The following is a 9806-nucleotide window of genomic DNA, read 5'->3' on the forward strand; positions in this document are numbered from 1 at the left end:
GGAGCAGGTTCAGGTACATGCAGGAGCCGGTGCATGCTCAGTACTTGCCAACAGTGGGGAACAGAGACGTGACCGATTGCCCAAGCGGCTAACGAGCCGATCAGTGGTGACGAGGATAAAAGTAAAAAGTAAAGTAAAGGACTTTATTTAAGACGTGAACAGTACAGTACCTCAGCAACTACAATAAAATATGGATTCATAAATGGTCCTAACTTTGTACAACTTACCTGAAATATTAGAAACAGTAATAATTCGGCCATTTAAAAAGAGGTTGGTATTCGATAAGTTTTATTTTCATTACTTCTCCTTACGCCTGTTATAGTTTTATACATCGATATATCTCTGTATCTCCTTATTGACACAAGACACATTACTTTTATCCATTTTTATCTATTAAATACTGAATAACTGACTTCTCTGTAATGCGTACGGAGCCTAACAGTATTCGAGTTTCTACGTAGATGTCTAAAAGGATTTGGACGCGTATGGTTAGGAGGGGCATATAAGATGTGTTTGTGTGTAATTCTATCAGTGGACGAAACACACACACACACAGTCTGTAAAAAAGAGCAGATATAAAGACAAATATTTCGTTGTCCTGTTGTCTTGTTATTTTAAGCGAGGGGTATTTTTTCTTCTGTGTTGACGTGGTCCTCTTGCTTGTGTAAGGGTGATGACGAGGCATTTCTGTGGATGAAGGAAATATATATGAAGTTTATTATATATTCAAGAGGAAAGTTTAGACACACACACACACACACGCACACACACGGAGGATCATTCATGTACACAAGTTGACCTGTAGGATCAGGTAACAAAACTCTATGGACGATGGAGGTGTTATGGAGTGATAAGAGTATATGATATGATGACAAAGATATTTATTTATGATTATGATGATGATGATGATGATGATGATGACACACAGCTGTACAATACGTATACCTCTTGCGGGAAAGTGAAGACGTCTCCTCAAGTGCCTCGACGGTGTCAAGTAGTGCCGTGTTCGTCGTTTCGGGCAGCGTAAAGGTAACCCCAGCAGCTAACAGCCCCGTCACTCCACACACCACCGATGGCGCTGACACCCATACAGTACGCTGGCCATCCACCCCATCATAATAAATAACTATATTAATACACTGACAGGATAGTACTACGTAACAGAAGTACATGATATTGATACCAAGACTTGAATTAGACTGAAATAGGGGATCAAGAATGTAAACAGTGGGGGGTGAAGGGGTGGTGGATTTAATGGTGTTTTGAAGTCACTACGAATACTTGGATCATTTAGAAGTAATATTGACAATTAATAGACAAACGACAGTAGCCGAACTTAAGAAGCATTTTATGATTTTTGGTCCAAGTCGGTATCCTGATAAACCTTGTAGAAAAACACATCTACGACTAGAAATATTAACCAAATATAGTGATAGAATGAGTGTTTATAGATGTGTTTTAAATTTTAATTCATAATTTAACATCTAGGAGAATGGCTTAATGATAGAACCCGTATCTAGTCATTTAACTTAACCCAAACCAATTTAAATTTAACCTAATCTAACGCAACTCAATCTAGTCCGACCCAGTTTAAACCAAACCCAACCAAACCCAACCCAACCGAACCCAACTTCTCTACTCAGGCCACAGACTCACCAAAGTGTCCATCAAATAAGGAGCAAGAGTTGAACCCAATTTAGCCATCATTTCGGAGGTTCCTAAGCCTCTGTCGCGAACTTCAGTAGGGAATAGTTCAGAACTATGTAAATGGATGATCTGATTGGCAGCACTGATGGCCATCTTGCCTATCATGGCCAGAGTCATCACTAGCCAGCCTATATCTGAAATGATGATAGTCTATTTGATATTTTTATAGGTAAATATATATATATTTTGAGCATCTGAATTGAAAAGTTTTTTTAAGGTATAATATTGTCGATAGGTTATGATAAATGTTTCCTCACTATACTGGATGTAGTGTAGATAATGCAGTGGATGTAGTGTGGATAGTGTACCGGATGTAGTGTGGATGTCCCTCAAATTAGTAACCACTACAATGACCTCACCTCAGTCTGGGAAATATTCACTATTAAATAAAACTGTCGCTATGATATATACAATTAACTCACTTAATGGGACGATGGCAAGAGCGAGAAGAGAGATGCCAGTCATGAGAAGACAGATGATGTTGGATAACCTTCGTCCTAGGTACTGAATCATAGGGACGGTGACAGTGGCTCCGGGTATCTCCATTAAGCCACTGAGAGCCATGTAAATAAACGGGTTAGAGCCGAAACCTTCACCTCCCAAAGACAGGCCCAGGGCAACCAGTCCAAAGGTTAAATAAATAAAGTATATAGCCAGTGTTCTAGCTCGCATCTTTCTCGTTCTGTTGAGGGAAGTAGAAATTTGTGGTTAAAAGTTTTTGTGAAAGATAAAACCAAAAATTATATTCACTCATTGACTTTATTTTTATTAAGGTAAATGTTTTTCAGTTACTGCACTACGTTACTGTTAATAATTTCATTTGTGTAGGTCTTTATAATATATTATTTCTTTAACTGACTAAGAAAACATTGGTTCAGTTTTAATAAGTTTTCATATGAACTGTTAACTTCCAGTATATAGTGAAGATGAGTTGCTGATGAGGACGACAACGCTCAATGATAAATGATTTAACTTTCGGTGTTACTGCTGCCTTAAACTAAGCAGGTCAATAAGAACAGCTTCAACATCTGTAACACTTTCTCCAAAATTAAAAAAAGTATTAGAAACTTATATGGTCAGTTGAGTGATAAGACGTTAAAGAAATTACCTTGTAGTTCTTGGGCTCCAAACTCCTTGAAATAATTAGTAAACAAAGAGAAACAGATCATCAGTTCTTGTATTATCGTCTAAGATGTCTGGATACTAAGGTCCAACTCACCTGAGCAGTACCGTAAACTCCCCGACAAAGGTACGCAGAAAGGAGACAAAACCTTCACTCTTCATGCCGCTGGAGACCTTTGAGTTCTGCACGTGAGGAAATTGAATAGATTTATCAGATATTTTTATATTCAGTAGTTTACGTCATGATTCAGTATTTTTGACTCATAATGTTTGAGGAGACAGACCGCATTACCTCACTGGCAATGTTTTGCATCATGGTAAGCAGTTGGTCCCGGGGAGGTAATGTGGCCTTGTTCCAGCGGGCGGCCTTTTCCAGCACCTTCATGGCCCGGTCATGTTGCCCCTGGACGATAAGCCACCGTGGCGATTCGTCCATAAACCTGAAATTGTAATTGTCATCAGAATTAAATCCCTTAATAAGTATATGTTGGGGCGATTGATTTTAAGCTGAGGTGGGGATTCTTCTTATTGACATTAGTTAAAATAAACCCTTACCACAGCGTAGGGAGGAAGAGGAGTGAAGGGACTGTGGAAACAAGCATGAGCCATCGCCAGTCTCTGAAGAGGTAACCCATAGCACCCCAGATCATCACAGCGATGGCCCACGGCAGGAATATCATAATGCCCATGACTGACCTAAGGCGTGGCTCAGTCGTCTCTATAACTGTTGGATCCAAAGTGATTATCATGATTAGACAATGTTGTATAATCTTCTATGGAGTAATTGTTATGATTAGCCAATATTCTATAATCTTCTATGGGAGTAATATATAGTACAGTTGTAGACGGAATTCCCTGGATACTTGGTAGTATCAGGTATATTACAGTAATTACTTGAGGATCATTAAGTGAGAGGATTGGAATTTTAACATATTTTCTCAGATTTTAACACATTTTTTCCAGATTTTAACACATTTTCTCAGATTTCAATAGATTTTCTCGGATTTCAACACATTTTCTCATATTTCAACAAAATTTCTCGGTTTTAATTTTTTTTCTCAGATTTTACTTTGTATTAAGGAGTGTTTTTTTTTTGTTTTATTTATGTTGGTTCCGACATAAGCGTCACCCCTAGAATTAGATGCCATATATTACCAAGCTAAGTTAGGTTAGGTTAAGTTAGGTTAGGTTAAGTTAGGTTAGGTTAGATTAGGTTAGGTTAGGTTCACAATAGGACAAAAAAAGATGTATATCAAGCAATATTTACCGATGGTGTAAGCTGTATGCAGGGCCATTGGGTGCATGAGACCTACGATGAAACGAAACACCAATATAGAGGACATGTTATGTAACCAGCTTAAACAGTTACCCACAACAGCGTAGGTAATAGCGCCAATTACCATCATCCTCTTGCGTCCATACCTGTAAGTTGACACCTGAGTCTGAGTAAATTAACAGCTCATAACGTATTAATCAAGTTTTACAGGGTACCACTTAAGCTTCACAAGGTATCAATTAAGCTTCATAAGATACTCCCTAAGCTTCACAAGATACTCCTTAAGCTTCACAAGGTATTGCTACTTATGCTTCACAAGGTACCACTTAAGCTTCACAAGATACTCCTTAAGCTTCACAAGATACTCCTTAAGCTTCACAAGGTATTGCTACTTATGCTTCACAAGGTACCACTTAAGCGTCACAAGATACTCCTTAAGCTTCACAAGATACTCCTTAAGCTTCACAAGGTATTGCTACTTATGCTTCACAAGGTACCACTTAAGCGTCACAAGATACTCCTTAAGCTTTACAATATACTCCTTAAGCGTCACAAGGTATTGCTACTTATGCTTCACAAGGTACCACTTAAGCGTCACAAGAAACTCCTTAAGCTTCACAAGATGCCCCTTAAGATTCACAAGGTATTGCTACTCATGCTTCACAAGGTACCACTTAAGCTTCAAAAGATACTCCTTATGCTTCACAAGATACTCTTTAAGCTTCACAAGATACTCCTTAAGCTTCACAAGGTATTGCTACTCATGCTTCACAAGGTACCGCTTAAGCTTCACAAGATACTCCATAAACTTCACAAGATACTCCTTAAGCTTCACAAGATACTCCTTAAGCCTCACAAGGTACAAAAAACAGCAGCGAGGGAAGATAGTTACTTGTCAGAGAGCCAGCCACTGATAGAGGAGGAGAGACAAGCACCTATAAAATATATGCCGGTGTAGGTTGGCCTCAGGGACTTATAATCACATACCAACTCGAACTGCAATGAATAAAAACACAGATTTATAACAAAGAAGAAAAAAACAAATCATATTATTATTCTACGATTCTACGATACTGAAGTTTGTATTAGTTAACAGTATGATATTGTATCTAGTGAGGGTTTGGGGGGGGGGGGGGGGGGGTTATTCATGAGTAAAATACGTTTTGTTGAGAATATATTTGTTCTAACGATGAGGTCTTTAATACGGTCGTTCTTGAGGCATACATGAGGTGGTTATAACATAGATGAAATACATACAGTAATTTCTTTATTGTAACTGTGTATTGGTGACTGGGATAAATACATCCATGTTACTGTGTTAAAAACTATCAAGAAGACATTTATTACATATGAAGACTCGATACATTAGTAGGGGTAATTATAACCTCTGATGTAAGGGTGCTGTAGAAGGTGGAGTTATCGAAGATCCAACGAGTACAAGGTCGTATCTCCTCACTATCGTCTTCACCCACCATCAGGTATTCACACGACGAGCTGATAAAGACGAAATATAAAGTAGCATTGGTCAAAACTTATGCCTGTGGTGAATTAGCGTAAGATTACATGACTAATTGTTTTTCTTAGGTATTAAGAATTCTTATGTTTATTTTCCAATTGGCAGGGTGGCAGGGGGGCAATATGAAGCATTAAACTGAACTGATATATAAAAGGTTGGAGTGGGTGAATGAATAAATTACTCATATCCTGCTTTAAGAGTCTGCCCACCCTCCCGCTGGTTGTCCCCAGGGCCCTCCCAGTCAGCTTTAGAATTAGAGAGTGAAGGCAGGCGAGTGTACTGCTTGGCCATATTACCTTATATTGTACCTTGGTTATGGGTCAATCAACTGGTGAGGACGATATTTTAGTGAAATCATGGTTAAATACACACACACTCACACACACACACACACACACACACACACACTCACAATGCTCATCAATGATGCCCTAAGAGAAACCCCTGCTCGCTGGAAATATGTCGACGACTCCACCATTGGGATCAGCGTCAACAATTCTGCTCCTAACTATACCGCCCTTCAGGATTTATTGAACAGTCTCCAAAACTGGGCCACCAACAACCATGTCACCATCAACCATACCAAGACCATGGTTATGCACATCAACCTCTCCTCCGACATTGTCCCACCTCCTTCCATTACTCTAGGTCCGAACACACTCCAGGTTGTAGATTCCACGAAGCTCATCGGCGTCACCATAGACAACAAACTAAATTGGAAACCACACGTCAGTGAAGTTGTCAAATCCTCCAGTTTCCGTCTCCACCTCCTCCGCCGACTCAAGTCCCTCGGAGTTCCTGCGCCCGAGCTCCTCAGTGTTTACACAACATTCATACTTCCCAAGCTCACCTATGCCTCCCCCACCTGGTCTTCCTCTCTAAATGCCACACAACGTAAACACCTAGAAAAAGTGCAAAAGAGGGCATGCAAGATTATTCTCTCCCCTTCCTACTCCACATATCAAGAAGCGCTCAACACACTGACCCTTTCGACTCTCACTGACCATCACCACGACCTCATCTGCAAATTTGGTAAGAAGCTTCTACACCATCCTCGACACCGGCTCCTACTACCACCTGAGATCCCTAGTCCGAGAATTGTTGTTCGACACCACAACCGCATCCAGCCCATACGTGCACGAGCTGATCGCTATAAGAACAGCCCAGTTCCAACCATTGTAAAAATTATCAATAACTTGTAATAAACCAGTGTATTCACTCCCAGTAAACACTACTTCTTGCGCTGTCACTATGTTGAAATGAACTGTAGCTTGAGCTTTTCCCCATCTAGTTATTATATGTCTTATTTGTGTCACTTATGTTACTTGTATATTATTTGTAATTCGTAACCCATTCCCAAATATGTAACTGTATATTTTCAGCCTTCTGGCTGCCAAGCTCTTTCAATAAACCGTTAATTATTATTATTATTATTATTACACACACACACACACACATACACACAGAAGAGGTGATGACTTACACTTGAGTGGTGTTGGAGTGATTGGTGAGGAGTGGGATGGCACCTTCAGGGAGGAGACAGGAGTGGTCCACTTGTGGTGCGAGGAAGGAGCCTCCCAGGAACATACAAGGTAACTGCATCGTCCCTGTAATAATAACAGAAAGATGGTGAATAGACCAACACCCAACAGAAAGACGCAGTTTCAGTTTGGAGGGAAAATTACTCACGAACCATTGAGAATTCGTTCCAATGATAATATATACAGATTAAAATTAGTCACTGAATGTTTCTAAGCCAATCAGGACTTTATTTTTTTTTATACTATTTATTTATTTAATAGAAAATGAAGACAGAGACCCCCAGTACAATACCTTTAGTTAGGGAGGCTGATGCCAGGCGGCTTTATTGTAAATTCTCGTCTAAAGTAAATAAGAATAACAGAAACAGTCTTAACTTCCCGACAGAGAGACATGGAATCACTCTTTATTCTACAGGTTCTTTCATCTTGAGAATGAATTGGAACAAAACACTAAGGAACTGGGATCTGGCAAAGGTGAACTTGATATTATGATTGAGTCCGTGAGTTCGTAATATTTCATGACTACACAGAGAGGGGATAAAATAGAACACTGAGATGCGACCTTACAATACATGATGCTAACGATCAACAGCAGGTTCCACTTGCCGGTGCCCAGCTGCGTGAGGGTGTCGTCAAACTGGTTACTGGATCCCATCTTCACACGATCTGATCAGAAAATTTAGTGCTTTTATTATGAATTTCTTGTTGTTATATTAGTCTGCTTAGTTAATTACGAATCCTCACTTAATATCTATGTGGAGTCTTGTAAGAAATGTCTGTATGTGATTCCATACAATTTTAATTTTTTTTAGACATTTGCCATACACAGATAGCATAAGATAACCACAGATAAATGACTGTTCCTTAGTCATATATGTAGGTTATGTATCTATGCTACTGTGCCGAGTAGCAACCTTGTAAAAAAGCTACTGTGCCGAGTAGCATTTATATATGTAATTACGTGGCAACACTGCACGTGTTATGTGGCAACGTTGCCCCGAGGCTGCCATATGGCAAGGCAGTCTCAGTCTGACTCTGTGGGCCGTGCGTGGCACACGCTAGTCACCACTTGTATTTCTCCTATCTGTTAATAAATGGACTTCAGTGTTACCCGGTGTTTCCCTACCCATCACTGCCTTCTTCAGGGAACACTTGGAACCTTCATGGCGCAGTGAGTAGGATCTGTGGACTTACAAGTGTTGTGAACAATGCCGAGACCGTTACGACTGCCGGCGATGTGCGCGTTGACTAGTATGTTGTGTTGTGTTGCGTTGTGTTTCGCCGCGACGTGCAGTGTTGCGCCATCACAGTGTGTTTTAGTGACGGTGGCAGTGTTAGTGTTGGTGTATTAGTGTGTCTAGAGCTGAGAGTTGAGCATTGGCCTCTTTTTTGTGGTACCCACGGAACACGCAGGCGTACACCCTTCTCGTGTGACATCCAGGGAGACACTAACGTTCTCGCCTCCGCAGAGGCTCCAGCCACCTGCATTAAGGCCACCACAAATCTGGTCTCTCAGACACACACACACACACGCACGCACGCACTCACGGACAGAACAGTGGACTCTATGCGTTATTTCCGCGCTGTTTATGTCATATATATGTGGTTCGAGCTGATGAGACTCCACTTTATATACTAAACAGCGCAGTTCAATCATACCAAGATGGGCGGTAAGAAGGGACAACGTCAAGATGGGAGACACGACTCCCCACCACCTCCCTCTCTACCGGGCACAGATGGAGCTTCTGCGCCCACCGCCTCTCATCCTTCACCTCCAGCGACGGACATTGCCACAATTCTGAGGTGGATGGACGACAGGGACGAAAGACGCAGAGAGATGGAACTTCAGAGGGAGGAGATATGAAGAGAGGAGGAAAAGGCGCGCTTTGATGCAATATTGGCGATCCTGGCGCTAACCCACCCTCCCTCACTCGCACGTATCGCGCACCAAGGCGCCAATACCCTCCCTCCTCCACAACACCAGCGTCCTCCAGGCACTCTTGCTACTCCAACAGCTCCCAAGGCATCTGTTTAACCCCCACCCGCACTCTCACCAGACGTCACGTTTCAGCTTTTTCGTGAGTGGAGGCGGCGGTGGATAGATTACTCCACGATGGTGGACCTTGACAGCATGCCTCCAAACAAACAGCTCCTCCAACTGCGGATGTGTTTGTCGCTGGAGACCCAGAGAGTTTTGGAGCACACGTTGCAAGTGCCTCCCAATTCTACGTCTTCAGTGACGGATGTGCTCGACCTTTTAGAGGAGCATGTTAAGGGTCGGAATAACGAGGCTTTGCATCTCCGCGCCTTCACCAGCTGGAAGCAGACGGAGAATGAATCCTTTGACGACTTTTTTGTACGTTTGAGGAGTTTGTCGGAGGAGATCGACGTCTGCAAGGCGCACAGCCGGGAATGTGAGGAAGCCTGGAGCAAGCACGGGATCTTGACAGGTGTCAGGCAAGAAGAGTTGGTGCAGCGACTCATCCCCCTGGACGCTTCCTCCACACTCCAGGTGGTAGTAACTGAATGTCGGTCATACGAGGCCACCAAGTCCGCCACCTCTGCCTTACGGGCCCCACGTGCTGTGAGAGCTATCTCACAGTACAAGAAGGGTAAGAAGGCGGCCAACAACGTGAAGGCTGCC

At 41.9% G+C, this 9806-nt stretch overlaps 1 protein-coding gene across 3 annotated transcripts; it reads right to left on the reverse strand.

The window, feature by feature from the left end:
• Positions 1 to 322: 322 nt before the first annotated feature.
• Positions 323 to 7840, reverse strand: LOC121877142 (organic cation transporter protein-like). 3 transcript variants are annotated; one of them, XM_042382763.1, is made up of 12 exons: positions 7730 to 7832; positions 7105 to 7228; positions 5491 to 5599; positions 4998 to 5101; positions 4097 to 4251; positions 3385 to 3553; positions 3122 to 3269; positions 2927 to 3012; positions 2130 to 2260; positions 1657 to 1841; positions 946 to 1097; positions 323 to 687 (listed from the first exon to the last, which is right to left on the reverse strand). In XM_042382763.1, exons 1-12 carry the CDS (start codon positions 7815 to 7817, stop codon positions 615 to 617), a joined length of 1524 nt encoding a protein of 507 aa, XP_042238697.1. In that variant the 5' UTR covers positions 7818 to 7832; the 3' UTR covers positions 323 to 614. The 3 variants fall into 3 exon arrangements, with proteins under 3 accessions (XP_042238697.1, XP_042238696.1, XP_042238698.1); XM_042382762.1 differs by having other exon boundaries at positions 2130 to 2389; XM_042382764.1 differs by lacking the exon at positions 1657 to 1841 and having other exon boundaries at positions 2130 to 2389; positions 7730 to 7840.
• Between the last annotated feature and the right edge of the window lie 1966 nt (positions 7841 to 9806).

The sequence above is a fragment of the Homarus americanus genome, unplaced genomic scaffold, assembly GCF_018991925.1.
Source record: "Homarus americanus isolate GMGI-L3 unplaced genomic scaffold, GMGI_Hamer_2.0 scaffold39238, whole genome shotgun sequence".
NCBI lineage: Eukaryota > Metazoa > Arthropoda > Malacostraca > Decapoda > Nephropidae > Homarus > Homarus americanus.

What these genes read in the sequence shown, in the direction of transcription:
- LOC121877142 (XM_042382762.1), bottom strand. Translation starts at nt 7,817, where the DNA reads ATGGGATCCAGTAACCAGTTTGACGACACCCTCACGCAGCTGGGCACC. An exon ending in GCATACAGCTTACACCATCG is followed by an intron (nt 3,554 to 4,096) that starts GTAAATATTGCT and finishes TGGATCCAACAG; the next exon opens with TTATAGAGACGACTGAGCCA. An exon ending in TCTTCACTTTCCCGCAAGAG is followed by an intron (nt 688 to 945) that starts GTATACGTATTG and finishes CTTCATCCACAG; the next exon opens with AAATGCCTCGTCATCACCCT.